The sequence below is a fragment of the Rhinoraja longicauda genome, chromosome 3 (genome assembly GCF_053455715.1).
Source record: "Rhinoraja longicauda isolate Sanriku21f chromosome 3, sRhiLon1.1, whole genome shotgun sequence".
Lineage (NCBI taxonomy): Eukaryota > Metazoa > Chordata > Chondrichthyes > Rajiformes > Arhynchobatidae > Rhinoraja > Rhinoraja longicauda.
The window spans coordinates 89,348,701-89,364,122 of NC_135955.1; the positions used below are offsets into that span (position 1 = coordinate 89,348,701).

Here is a 15,422-nt window from a genome sequence, read left to right on the forward strand (position 1 = left end):
ACCGTTATTTCCTTATTATAGAAACATAGAAAAATAAGTGCAGGAATAGGCCATTCGGCCGTTCGAGCTAGCACCGCCATTCAATATGATCATGGCCGATCATCTAAAATCAGTACCTCGTTCCTGCTTTTTCTCCACATCCCTTGATTCCCTTAGCCCTAAGAGCTTAAATTTAACATGCATCTATACACTGTAAATGGATCGATTGTAATCATGTATTGTCTTTCTGCTGACTGGTTAGCACGCAACAAAAGCTTTTCACTGTACCTCGATACACGTGACAATAAACTAAACTGAAACTGAACTGTTCCTGGCCTTAACTCTACCAATCTGAGCAGTCCTGTCCCAATTTACTATATTACCCCTAGATCTTGACCCCCTGATCTCTCACTGGCCACCCTCCCTCCAGACGGAGGCTCTAATAATAAACCCAAGCCTCTCCACCTGATTTATAATTGGGCCTCTAAATCCTGAAGCATCTCCAAGACCAGACCTCCCAACATTTGTTACCATACCACCCTGATCCTCTGATGGTCAAGACTCTTGACTCAAAACTGACCTTGTAATGGCTGAACTCTGGCCGATTCTTAGACTGTTCAGAATTAATGTTACATTTACAGTTGTAGTTAAAGATTAAAGCGGTGTAAATTGTGAGAAAATAGGTCATATTAACACTTTTTTTGAAGGAGATACTGATTTACCAGGATAGACAGAGACTTGCCAGAGCTGGCATATAAAAAGTGATCTGCCATTCTTCGTCTTGCCTCTCCATTCTAGCTTTCTGTCCCTCACCCCTGCAATCAGTCAGAAGTAGGATCCCAACCCGAAATGTCACCTATCCATGTTCGCTAAGGATGTTGCCAGCCCCGCTGAGTTACTCCAGTATTTTGTAGTTCCTTGTTTCGACATAACTAAAGTATTGCAAATGAACAAGAAATTTAGTAACTGGGCTAAATATGTCAAGGATGGACACAGACACACACACACACACACACACACACACACAGATTCAATGGAGCTCGCAGAACATGGCTGAAATGATTGAGCAACTGACTTACCAGTGACAGAATAAATCAGAGACAGAGTTCACTGCAGATGCTACATTCTGGAGCAACAAAGCAGCAAAAAGGAAAAGGATTCCTTTTAAAAAATATACTCTTCCCTTTCAACCCATTATCAGCATCTGCATCCTCAAAAGGCTACCCTTAATTTCTTGATAGTTGCAATTGATATTTGATATTCCTCTCCGAAAATCTATGTTCTGTTTTCTGCCCCTTGCACAGTACCAACATGACCACAATCAAGTTCAAACACAGCTTTTTTGGTTTCCATAGCTCAAAATCCCTCCTCATCTGATGTAACTTTTTGATGACTCAGTCTACAATCACACAGAACCTTCCCACAACGTAAACAATATTACAGATTCTATAGTTTGCTTACTTGCACTTTCAGGCTCCTTGAGCTCACATTTGATTATCCTTTCTTGCTTCGTCTGGATTTCATCCAATGTTATTGTAATCGATTCATGCTGTGAAATATTCTGAAATAACACATGCCATTTTATTTAGAATCATTTAGCATACAAATGGCTTGAAGTATTTGGCTTATGAATTCAGTGAAATACATCCAAGTTCTAAAATATTCATTTTCTGTGGAACTTACGCAATGTGGACTTTCTAAACCTTTATAATTTTGTGAAACTGTTGTTGTTTGATTATCATCACAAGACACACGGGTATCTGGTGGAGGACCTGGAAAATACATATCATACATCCATTCAGAGATATAGCAAAAATAATCATGCATCCACAATCAAGTGTCTTTGTCGTTTCTATCCAGGCTAATTCCTCAGCAATACGTTTACAATGCAGCAGTTAATAAAAACACATACACCGTTAGCACAATAAGAAATTCAAGTAATAATCCCAGGTAAAGCTGCTTTTCATCAGCACAGCAGTTTTTGCTTCATCTCAGCTTCACATAAAAGTTAATGCACAAATGGGTCCCAGGGATAGCACTTCCTCTGGATGCATGAATCAATTATCCCATCACATCTTTCCAATCCATTGTTAGCAGAGAGTCAGCCAGCTGCTATTGCACATGTAATTTGGTTTATTATTATTGTCACTTGTCTATGAATGAGATGCAGTGAAAAGTTTTTTTTTGTTGCATGCTATGCAGTCAGCAGAAAGATATACATGATTACAATCAAGGCGTCCACAATACAGAGTAAATCGAATAATGTTTAGTATAAGATAAAATCCAGTAGACTCCGATTAAAGATAGACCAATGGTCTCCAATGAGGTAGATGGCAGGTCAGGACCGCTCTTTAATTGGTGATAGGATGGTTCGGTTACATGATAACAACTGGGAAGGAACAGTCACTGAATCTGGAGGTATGCATTTTCACACTTCTGTACCTCTCGACTGACGGGAGAGAGGAGAAGAGGGAGTGAACGAGGTGAGACTCGTCCTTGATTATGCTTCTGGCCTTGCCGGGCCAGGTTTGTAAAGGACAAAACACTATGAAATGGAAAGGCATGAACTTAGCAGGTTTGCACATGACAAGTTCTCACAACAAGCAGCACAATTCGACTGTACAAATCACCATCTCCAGCTTTCTGAAGCCAAGATGGATCATAGTCTTTCCTAGGAAATACCCTGCATCGGTAGTAATTCTTCACAACCATCTCTTTCCTCCTACAGGTTGTATAAGAAAATAACTGCAGATGCTGGTACAAATCAAAGGTATTTATTCACAAAATGCTGGAGTAACTCAGCAGGTCAGGCAGCATCTCAGGAGAGAAGGAATGGGTGACGTTTCAGGTCGAGACCCTTCTTCAGACTGATGTCAGGGGGGCGGGACAAAGGAAGGATATAGGTGGAGACAGGAAGATAGAGGGAGATCTGGGAAGGAGGAGGGGAAGAGAGGGACAGAGGAACTATCTAAAGTTGTTCTCTCCTCCTACATATCATTTGCCAATCTTTAAATAGGGAATGTTATACCTCCTCTGCTCTAATCTCTGAGTCATGCTTCCATTTGTAATCCAATCAGTCCATTCAACTGCCAAGTACATAAAGACATGTAAGCAGTTACAGTTACATTAATTGCCAAATTTGCTTAGACATATTCCAGGTAGTTCTTTCTTAGACAATAGGCAATAGGTGCAGGAGGAGGCCATTCGGCCCTTCGAGCCAGCACCGCCATTCAATGTGATCATGGCTGATCATTCTCAATCAGTATCCCGTTCCTGCCTTCTCCCCATACCCCCTGACTCCGCTATCCTTAAGAGCTCTATCTAGCTCTCTCTTGAATGCATTCAGAGAATTGGCCTCCACTGCCTTCTGAGGCAGAGAATTCCACAGATTCACAACTCTCTGACTGAAAAAGTTTTTCCTCATCTCAGTTCTAAATGGCCTACCCCTTATTTTTAAACTGTGGCCCCTGGTTCTGGACTCCCCCAACATTGGGAACATGTTTCCTGCCTCTAATGTGTCCAACCCCTTAATAATCTTATACGTTTCGATGAGATCCCCTCTCATCCTTCTAAATTCCAGTGTATACAAGCCTAGTCGCTCCAGTCTTTCAACATATGATAGTCCCGCCATTCCGGGAATTAACCTAGTAAACCTACGCTGTACGCCCTCAATAGCAAGAATATCCTTCCTCAAATTTGGAGACCAAAACTACACACAGTACTCCAGGTGCAGTCTCACTAGGGCCCTGTACAACTGCAGAGGGACCTCTTTGCTCCTATACTCAACTCCCCTTGTTATGAAGGCCAACATTCCATTGGCTTTCTTCACTGCCTGCTGTACCTGCATGCTTCCTTTCAGTGACTGATGCACTAGGACACCCAGATCTCGTTGTACGTCCCCTTTTCCTAACTTGACACCATTCAGATAATAATCTGCCTTCCTATTCTTACCACCAAAGTGGATAACCCCACACTTATCCACATTAAACTGCATCTGCCATGCATCCGCCCACTCACACAACCTGTCCAAGTCACCCTGCAACCTCATAGCATCTTCCTCACAGTTCACACTACCACCCAGCTTTGTATCATCTGCAAATTTGCTAATGGTACTTTTAATCCCTTCATTCAAGTCATTAATGTATATTGTAAATAGCTGCGGTCCCAGCATCGAGCCTTGCGGTACCCCATTAGTTACTGCCTGCCATTCTGAAAGGGACCCATTTATCCCCACTTTTTGCTTTCTGTCTGTCAACCAATTTTCTATCCATGTCAGTACCTTACCTCCAATACCATGTGCTCTAATTTTGCCCACTAATCTCCTATGTGGAACCTTGTCGAAGGCTTTCTGAAAGTCAAGGTACACCACATCCACCGGCTCTCCCCTGTCAATTTTCCTAGTTACATCCTCAAAGAATTCCAGAAGATTAGTCAAGCATGATTTCCCCTTCGTAAATCCATGCTGACTCGGAACGATCCTGTTACTACTATCCAAATGCTCCGCAATTTCGTCTTTTAACACAAATTTTTTTTGGAGGGAAATGTTGCTGGCAAGGCCACAAATTATTGCCTATCCCTATGTGCTTTGAGATAATTGCAGTGAGCCACCTTCTTGAACCAATATCAGACGTCCCAACATTTGATTTTACAAATTCATAATTTTGATGTCCAAATTTCAGAATTTTACATCAAAATTCAGAATATGGCACGTAATGCAACTTTTCAGCAAAAAAATGTATGCACACCAAATGCGCATACGCGTTGCGCTACATTCATGTGTGAAAAACGATTATTATTTCCAACAGTCTGTAGTTCTTGGACTGCATGTACAATGTCAGTCTTATCTTGGGTATATTCTGCTATTTATAGAAAGGCTATTGAACAGAAATACTTTTTATAACCCAAAGAAAAAAATTGTTTTGTTTTGTTTTTTCTATTTTGCTTTTTTCTCACGCATCCCAATTCTCTTGGTATTGAATAAAAGAACAATGTTCATAAAATGAATGACTAAGTTTTGAAGAAAGAGTTTCATTTAACAATGCACATACCTAATTTCATTGAAGACATACTTGCTCCAGTGGTCTTCAACAGCAAATCACAATGATCCATGTTCCTCCCCCCATCCCCCTCCCCCCTCTCCACTCCTCCCTCCCCTCGCTCACCCCCCCTCCTCCTCCCCCCACCCCATTCACCCACCCCAGCCCCTCTCAACATCAACGGGCCCCACTCTACGCGGCGAAGCACGGTGAGCGGCCGGGCGGTGCGAGCGGCAGGGGGAGGGTCAAGGCATGTGTTTTGCGGAAAAATGTGAGGCAAAATCGGAATGGCGGAAATAAAATGAGAAAGCGGAAACTTTCCGCCAAATTCGGAAGGGTTGGGAGGTCTGCACCATGCTCCTTCTGACAAAGGTATTTTCACAATGCGATGGGAAAGTCTGTAACTGAGTTCCACTGTCGAATATAAGAGCTATTGATTCGAATTCATGTTTATTGTAATGCCTTTCTTGATTACAAAAATATAGAGCTGGATTCTGATATGATTTGTACCATTGTATTCTCTGACAGACTGCCCAATGCACTGAAAATGTCCTGTGTGCAAGGACCAGTCTTTGAATTCAGGTTGTGTCATTGATTTTGTCTTCTCCACCCTCAGTACCAAGACTAGGAGACAAATGGTCCTTTTGACCAGTTGCTTCCTGTTGATGCTGCTGCATGCAAGTTCTGAATGAGTCCCCAAGTGCAGACTTCCTAGTTTCTCCTTTAACATATGTACAGTACCTAAAGGAAGGTTAGGTGTTGCACTGGAATCTTCAGGAGTGCACTCTGCCTGTTTCTCATTCTCTGCATCTTCCACTTGTTGTTGATCTGAAAGGGCAAAGTCAAGGTTTTGAGTTGAGGAATATGCAGAGACAGATGGTTAAATACAGGAAGCAGATTCATTTATCCACATTGAATGTGCAAGTCTGAGATTTCAGTACAAGATAGTCAGAGACCGTGCAGGAGACATCCTTCAACCTGGTCACTCATCCCATCATTGAATCCAGCTTATCCCTACAATTTTTGTAACATCCTCCTCAACAGATGTGATATTATCGACTTTAAGAAGCAGAAGCAAACTGTACAGTTTGCATTGACGGTGCCGAAGCAAAGATAGTTGAAAGCTTCAAATTCCTAGGAGTCAATATCACCAACAACTTCTCCTGGACCACCCATATTGAAGCAGCGACCAAGCATACCAACGCCTCTACTTCCTTAGGCTTAGGAGGTTTGGCATGTCCCCTGCAACTTTCACCAACTCCTACAGATGCACCACAGAATGCATTTTATCAGGATGCATCACAGCTTGGTTTGGTAACAGCTCCATCCAAGGCCGCAAGAAATTGCAGAGAATTTTGGACGCAGCCCAGTCAATCACACAAACCAACCTCCCTTCTATTGACTCCATTAATACTTCATGCTGCCTCAGTAAGGCCAGCAGCATAATCAAGGACAAGTCACCACTCCCTCTTCTTCCCTCTAGCATCAAGCAAAAGGTATAGAAGTGTGAAAACGCACACTTCCAGATTCAGCGACAGTTTCTTCCCAGCTCATATCAGACAACTGAATCATCCTACCACAACCAGGGAGCAGTGCTACTATCTACCTCTTTGATGACCCTCGGACTATCCTTGATCTGTAATGATCACATTGAATGGTGGTGCTGGCTCGAAGGGCCGAATGGCCTACTCCTGCACCTATTACCTATTGTCTATTGTCTATTGACTTAATCACCCAATTTGCTGATTTTATCTCTAACACTGTCCAAATTTGACTGGGTCCTGATTCTTGATGATTTTAACATTCATGTTTGCTGTCCTCCAAAGCCTCTTGTAAGCGAATTTATACACCTGGTTGAGTCCTTCAATCTGACTCTATTTACCACTGGACCCACTCACAAGCTAGGCCATACACTTGACCTAGTATTATCGTCCGGTTTCCTAATCTGTAATATAGAAATTATTCTGAATATGTAATAATCTGTAATATAGAAATCAGTCTGAAGAAGGGTCTCGACCCGAAACGTCACCCATTCCTTCTCTCCCGAGATACTGCCTGACCTGCTGAGTTACTCCAGCATTTTGTGAATAAATCGATTTGTACCAGCATCTGCAGTTATTTTCTTATATAGAAATTATTGATGCTTGTCTGTCGGATCATAGCGCTATTATATTTGATACATCTCTGCCTTTCTCTCCCACCAAATCTCATCTCCCTGTTCGTTACTCCCGCTACATAAACTCGTCGACTGCCAGTATGTTCTCTGAGGCTCTCATAGCTACTCCCAACATCTGCTCTATTGAGGCTTCTCCTCCCCATCTCAGCACCGAGGATCTCATCTCTTTATTTAATACCACTTGCTCTTCCATCCTGGATTCTGTTGCTCCCCTTAAAGTGAAAATGCCTAAGCCTAAAGGTCGGCCTTGGCTTAATGACACCACCAGAGCCCTAAGAAGGGAATGCAGAAAATCAGAATGGAGGTGGAAATGTGATAAGCTTCAAATTTCCTTTGAAATTTTGAGAAGAAATGGTCCCTTGCTAAGTGCGAAGAATTCTCAACATTTTTCACTAGCAAATCATCCCTGTCCCGCCTGCAATTGGTCCAAAACGCCACAGCAAGACTCCTGACGGGTACCTGATAAAGGGACCACATCACCCCGATTCTGGCCTCTCTCCACTGGCTCCCAGTACAGTACAGAATCAACTTCAAGCTCCTCCTATTTGCACACAATGCCCTAAACGGGCTTGCCCCCCCATATCAAAAAGCTTCTAACCCACCATTCAAACTCCAGGTCCCTCAGGTCGGCCGACTTGGGGCTACTTGTCTTTCTGCTGACTGGTTAGCATGCAACAAAAGCTTTTCACTGTACCTCGGTACACGTGACAATAAATTAAACTGAACTGATAATCTTCTATCAACATCTAAGTTGGGTCAAAGACTACCTATCCTTTGAGAGAAAAAAACATCACCTGCCCAAGTTCACTCTGCGGATGTCATAATGTGCCTAATAATAATTTTCAATTGCAATATTTACTTCCAAAACATTTCACTTAAATGTACAATTCTCTTGAAACTGAAGCTCAGACTCTGGTATTTCAATGTCCCGACTGACCATCTTTTGGAAGAGAACAAATAGCTATCCTGGGATTTTATGCTAGTTTTGTTTATACTCCTTTTTCCATTGCAGTAGAGTCATCAGTGGGCATAACTAGAAACAGTATTTCAGACTCTAGCACAACTCTGCATCAGGCCTGAGGCAAAAACAGGACTTTGGCTTTATGTGAAGAAATAATACACAACTTATTAAGAGGAAATTCTGCATAAAGAACATATCCCACTCTCCATTGACCATTAATGAGCTGATGGGTACTAACCTTTATCTGGTTGTGGCTCATCACAAATAGTCACATCACTATTCCTGTGATTACTGTGGGTCTCAAGTAGATCTTTAATCTTATCATTCACAATTTCATCAAAAGCATTCTTCCCTTCTTTATCCTTCTGCATTGGATCAGCTCCATACTGAAGTAGGACTTTCACGGCCTAAAAAGATATACCATCATGAAAATTATTTCAGCTAAATTTTGCTTTTGAAACTATCACGTTCTGATCTGAGTCCTGATTTTCATTCTGACCCTCGGATGTTTAGAATAAATATGTTTCTGCATGCGTATCTTATTTTACTCTGTAGTATAATAAATTCTCCATTGAGCTCGGTGAATTTAAAGAGAGCAGGAAATGCCCGTGAACTGACTCAACTACCTCCTCTGGCAGCTTGTTCCATACACCCACCACCGTGGGTGTATGCGTGAAAAAATTGCCCCTTAGATTACTATCAAATCATCCCCTCTCACCTTAAACCTATGTCTTATGGTTCTTGATTCCCCTACTCTGGGTAAAGGACTCTGCATTCACTGTTCTTGGAAGGGCAGAGGTCTTTTTTATTAATGTACATCATTATGCATCAGCATAAAAAAACGTCTTTTGGAATCCTCCAACCTCTGAAAATAAAGATTTGCAATTCTACGTTTTAACGGGAGCAACTCTTATAAAAAGGAATGACCAATCACTCTGTTAATAGAAACATAGAAAATAGGTGCAGGAAGAGGCCATTCGGCCCTTCGAGCCAGCACCGCCATTCATTGTGATCATGGCTGATCGTCCACAATCAATAACCCGTGCCTGCCTTCTCCCCATATCCCTTGATTCCACTAGCCCCTAAAGCTCTATCTAACTCTCTCTTAAATCCACCCAGTGATTTGGCTTCCACTGCCCTCTGTGGCAGAGAATTCCACAAATTCACAACTCTCTGGGTGAAAAAGTTCCTTCTCACCTCAGTTTTAAATGGCCTCCCCTTTATTGTAAGACTGTGGCCCCAGGTTCTGGACTCCCCCAACATTGGGTACATTTTTTCTGCATCTAGCTTGTCCAGTCCTTTTATAATTTTATATGTTTCTATAAGATCCCCTCTCATCCTTCTAAACTCCAGTGAATACAAGCCGTCTTTTCAATCTTTCCACATATGACAGTCCCGCCATCCCAGGGATCAATCTCGTGAACCTACGCTGCACTGCCTCATTTACAAGGATGTCCTTCCTCAAATTAGGAGGCCAAAACTGTACACAATTTTCCAGATGTGGTCTTACCAGGGCCCTATACAACTGCAGAAGAACCTCTTTACTCCTATACTGAAATCCTCTCGTTATGAAGGGCAACATGCCGATAGCTTTCTTCACTGCCTGCTGTACCTGCATGCCAACTTTCAGTGACTGGTGTACAAGGACACCCAGATCTCGCTGCATCTCCCCCTTACCTAACCTAACACCATTGAGATAATAATCTGCCTCCTTGTTTTTGCCGCCAAAGTGGATAACCTCACATTTATCTTTATTATACTGCATCTGCCACGCATCTGCCCACTCACTCAATCTGTCCAGGTCACCCTGCAACCTCCTAACATCCTCTTCACAGTTCACACTGCCACCCAGCTTTGTGTCATCTGCAAACTTGCCAGTGTTGCTTCTAATTCCCTTTTCCAAATCATTAATATATATGGTAAACAGTTGAGGCCCCAAATCCGAGCCTTGCGGCACTCCACTTGCCACTGCCTGCCATTCTGAAAAGGACCCGTTTACTCCTACTCTTTGGTTCTTGTCTGCCAACCAATTTTCTATCCATGTCAACACCCTACCCCTAATACCATGTGCTCTAATTTTACTCACCAATCTCCCATGTGGGACCTTATCAAAGGCTTTCTGAAAGTCTAAATACACTACATCCACTGCCTCCCCTTCATCCATTTTACTTGTCACACCCTCAAATAATTCTATTAGATTAGTCAAGCATAATTCCCCTTTCATAAATCCATGCTGACTTGGACTTATCCTTTTACTGCTATCCAAATGCACCGTTATTTCCTCTTTAATAATTGACTCCAGCATCTTTCCCACCACCGAAGTCAGGCTAACTGGTCTGTAATTCCCCGTTTTCTCTCTCGCTCCTTTCTTGAAAAGTGGGATAATATTAGCTATCCTCCAATCCTCAGGAACTGATCCTGAATCTATTGAACATTGGAAAATAATCACCAATGTGTCCACTATTTCTAGAGCCACCTCCCTGAGGACCCTGGGATGCAGACCATCAGGCCCAGGGGATTTATCATCCTTCAATCCTATTAGTCTACCCAATACTATTTCGCGCCTAATGCAAATTTCTTTCAGTTCCTCTACCCCCCTAGATCCTCTGTCCTCTAGTACATCTGGGAGATTGTGTGTGTCTTCCTTTGTGAAGACAGATCCGAAGTACCTGTTCAACTCTGTTATTTTAAAAGGAGGTGCAGATTAATTTGCTTCATTTTGCCGTAAGCACTAAATCAATTACATAGTAACAGACCCATTGTCTCTGCCTGCTCATGCCCCACCGAACTTATCTCTACCTACCTCGACTCCATCCTATCCCCCCTGGTCAAATCCCTCCCCACCTACGTCCAAGACACCTCACACGCTCTCCATCTCCTGGATAACTTCCGGTTCCCAGGCCCCCACTCCCTCATTTTCACCATGGATGTCCAGTCACTCTACACTTCCATCCCCCACAAGGATGGTCTCGAAGCCCTCCGTTTCTTCCTCGACCGTAGAACCAGCCAATCCCCATCGACCAACACTCTCCTCCGCCTAGCAGAGCTGGTTCTTACCCTCAACAACTTCTCCTTTGACTCCTCCCACTTCCTCCAAACCAGAGGCGTAGCTATGGGCACTCGCATGGGCCCTAGCTACGCCTGCCTCTTTGTCGGGTACGTCGAACAATCCCTGTTCCAGACGTACACTGGCCCCATCCCCGAACTCTACCTCCGCTACATCGACGACTGCATTGGTGCTACCTCTTGCACCCATGCAGAACTCACTGACTTTATAAACTTCACCTCCAATTTCCATCCTGCCCTTAAATATACCTGGACTATCTCTGACATCTCCCTCCCGTTTCTGGACCTCACCATCTCCATCACAGGAGAAAAATTAGTGACGGACATTTATTACAAGCCCACCGACTCGCACAGCTATCTGGACTACACTTCTTCCCACCCGGTCCCCTGCAAAAAGTCTATCCCCTACTCCCAATTCCTCCGTCTACGCCGCATCTGTGCCCGGGATGAGGTGTTTCAGACTAGGGCTTCCGAGATGTCCTCGTTTTTCAGAAAACGGGGCTTCCCCTCCTCCATTATAGATGAGGCTCTCACTAGGGTCTCTTCTACATCCCGCAGCTCCGCTCTTGCTCCCCATCCCCCCACTCGCAACAAGGACAGGATCCCCCTCGTTCTCACCTTCCACCCCACCAGCCAGCGGATCCAACATATCATCCACCAACATTTCCGTCACCTACAACAGGACCCCACCACTGGCCATATCTTCCCATCCCCTCCCCTCTCTGCATTCCGCAGAGACCGTTCCCTCCGCAACTCCCTGGTCCACTCGTCCCTTCCTACCCAAACCACCCTAACCCCGGGCACTTTCCCTTGCAACCGCACGAGATGCAACACCTGTCCCTTTACCTCCCCCCTCAACTCCATCAAAGGACCCAAACATTCTTTCCAGGTGAGACAGAGGTTCACCTGCACCTCCTCCAACCTCATCTATTGCATCCGCTGCTCTAGATGTCAACTCATCTATATCGGCGAAACCAAGCGCAGGCTCGGCGATCGCTTCGCTGAACACCTGCGCTCGGTCCGCATTAACGCCACTGATCTCCCGGTGGCCCAGCACTTCAACTCCCCCTCCCATTCCCAGTCTGACCTCTCTGTCATGGGCCTCCTCCAGTGCCATAGTGAGGCCCGCCGGAAATTGGAGGAGCAGCACCTCATATTTCGCCTGGGCAGTTTGCGGCCCGGTGGTATGAACGTCGACTTCTCCAACTTCAGATAGCTCCTCTGTCCCTCCCTTCCCCTCCTCCTTCCCAGATCTCCCTCTATCTTCCTGTCTCCACCTATATCCTTCCTTTGTCCCACCCCCGACATCAGTCTGAAGAAGGGTCTCGACCCGAAACGTCACCCATTCCTTCTCTCCCGAGATGCTGCCTGACCTGCTGAGTTACTCCAGCATTTTGTGAATAAATCGATTTGTACCAGCATCTGCAGTTATTTTCTTATACATAGTAACAGATTCTTCCACTTGCATTTGAAGAAAATATCTACAAGTAAAATAATGTAATAACTGAAGAGTATGTTTAATATGTGAAATTTGCCACTTCATAGCAAAACAGCAAACATTTTCAACATGGCAGATAGATACAAAATGCTGGAGTAATCTGGAGGAAAGGAATACGTGACGTTTCGGGTCGAGACCTTCTTCATTCTCGACCCGAAACGTCACCTATTCCTTTTCTCCATAGACGTTGCCTGACCCGCTGAGTTATCCCCGCATTTTGTGTCTACCTTCGGTGTAAACTGTCATCATATCATATCATATCATATACATACAGCCGGAAACAGGCCTTTTCGGCCCTCCAAGTCCGTGCCGCCCAGTGATCCCCGTACATTAACACTATCCTACACCCACTAGGGACAATTTTTACATTTACCCAGCCAATTAACCTACATACCTGTACGTCTTTGGACTGTCATATGAGGAAAGATAGGAAAGACTGGGCTTGTATTCACTGGAGTTTAGAAGGATGAGAGGGGATGTTTTTGAGACATATAAAATTATGAAAGAACTGGACAAGCTAGATGCAGGAAAAATGTTCCCAATGTTGAGGGAGTCCAGAACCAGGGGCCACAGTCTAAGAATAAAGGGGAGGCCATTTTAAAAGCTGAGGTGAAAAAAAACTTTTTCACCCAGAGAGTTGTGAATTTGTGGAATTCTCTGCCACAGAAGGCAGTGTAGGCCAATTCACTGGATGAATTAAAAAAAGAGTTAGATAGAGCTCCAGGGGCTAGCGAAATCAAGGGATATGGGGAGAAGGCAGGCACAGGTTACTGATTGTGGATGATCAGCCATGATCATAATGAATGGCAGTGCTGGCTCGAAGGGCCAAATAGCCTCCTCCTGCACCTATTTTCTATGTTTCTATGGTTCTAAACTAGCATCTGCAATTCCTTCCTACACAAGACATCCAACGTGTCTGTCTGTAGTATTAAAATCCAGCCTGCTCAATGTAAGTTTGTCTTCAGTTGAGCAGAGGAGATAAACGATTGTTTGGAACTATTTCAACCTCATTATTAACAGACCAATCTAAAAATGGAATTTGAATGAGCTGGGATGTTTTGTATATAGACAACAATCTCAGAAATAGGAAATCACCAGTTTAAGAGTTACACCAAACTTCGGCAACCCCCTCCAAAATGTAAGGAGTATGTACACCAAAATAAGAGGTGCTGATGACAGAATACATTTCCCTGAAGGCATTGAGGTGTTGAAAGAGGATTGCCTTGCCCATTAATATCCTGCGGCCCAGATATAGACAGAGAGGCTATTGAGGTTCAGTGTATGAATCATCTCAGCAAGTCAGGAAAGATGAGTCCACTTGCTGATTCATTAATTCTGCTCTGTCCTTCATTCCTCCTTCTGCTGCGCCAAGCTATCACATTATTCCTCACACCCATTTAATTTGAAAATGCATCTCTTACTAAACAGTGGTATGCTTTCTGTGATGGGCCTCCTCCAGTGCCATAGTGAGGCCCAACGGAAATTGGAGGAACAGCACCTCATATTTCGCCTGGGCAGCTTGCAGCCCAGTGGTATGAACATCGACCTCAAACTTTAGATAATTCCTCTGTTCCTCTCTTCCCCTCCTCCTTCCCAGATCTCCCTCTATCTTCCTGTCTCCACCTATATCCTTCCTTTGTCCCGCCCCCCTGATATCAGTCTGAAGAAGGGTCTCGACCCGAAACGTCACCGAAACTTCTCTCCTGAGATGCTGCCTGACCTGCTGAGTTACTCCAGCATTTTGTGAATAAATACCTTCGATTTGTACCAGCATCTGCAGTTATTTTCTTATATTATCTTACTAACCTTCAGTCATCTCCATCCAATTTGAGCTAAATATTAAGGGTTGACTCGAAAGTGCTCTCAGAAATCACCTAGGAAGCCACTCAGTTCAATCGGAATTGGAGATGAATAGTAAACACAGGCCTTGCTAATAAAATTCACTCTCAATGAAAACGCGTCAATTAATAATTTGGTAGCTTAACAATGGACCTATTCACTTAAAAATATAGGAGAATTAGGCCACCTGGTGCCTGAAGATTGCGCCAACAGTCAGTATAATCATGGCTGATCTGCACCAGGTCTCAGAATCTTCACTGTGCCAGTTCCCCGTAGCCCTCAATTCCCTGATCTTTAAGAAATGTATCCACTTCCTCTTTAAATAAATACATCGATTAGCCTCCACAATCCACCGCGATAGATAATTCCAGTGATTTACCACCCTCTGTGAGAAGAGGTGCCTTTGCACCTCTGTTTTAAATGACCACCCTTTTATCGTGAATCTATGTCCCCTTATTTGAGACTCTCCAACATCTACGCGGCCATGCCCTCTTATTATCTGATATGCTTCAATAAGATTTTTCACAGAGGTTCGTGGGTATCTGGAACAAGCTGTCAAGGGAAGTATTTGAGGCAGGTAAATAGTATAACAATATTTAAAGGACATTTGGACAGGTAAATGGAGAGGAAAGGTTTAGGGAGATATGGGCCAAATGAGGGCAGGTGGAACGAGTGTAGATGAAACATCTTCTTTAGTTCCTTCTGCAGTTGTACAGGGCCCTAGTGAGACTGCACCTGGAGTACTGCGTGCAGTTTTGCTCTCCAAACTTGAGGACATTCTTGCTATTGAGGGCGTGCAGCGTAGGTTCACTAGGTTAGTTCCCGGAAAGGCGGGACTGTTGTATATTGAAAGACTGGAGCGACTAG

At 43.9% G+C, this 15,422-nt stretch overlaps 1 protein-coding gene across 1 annotated transcript in view; it reads right to left on the reverse strand.

Annotated features, from left to right (window-relative positions):
* LOC144592266 (uncharacterized) overlaps positions 1-15,422 on the reverse strand; it is a 61,567-nt gene that overhangs the window by 31,835 nt on the left and 14,310 nt on the right. The window contains exons 6-9 of the mRNA XM_078396794.1: positions 8,391-8,559; positions 5,757-5,843; positions 1,663-1,751; positions 1,441-1,540 (exon numbers count right to left, since the gene is read on the reverse strand). Coding sequence (XP_078252920.1) covers positions 1,441-1,540; positions 1,663-1,751; positions 5,757-5,843; positions 8,391-8,559 — 445 coding nt within the window. The remainder of the gene's footprint in view (positions 1-1,440; positions 1,541-1,662; positions 1,752-5,756; positions 5,844-8,390; positions 8,560-15,422) is intronic.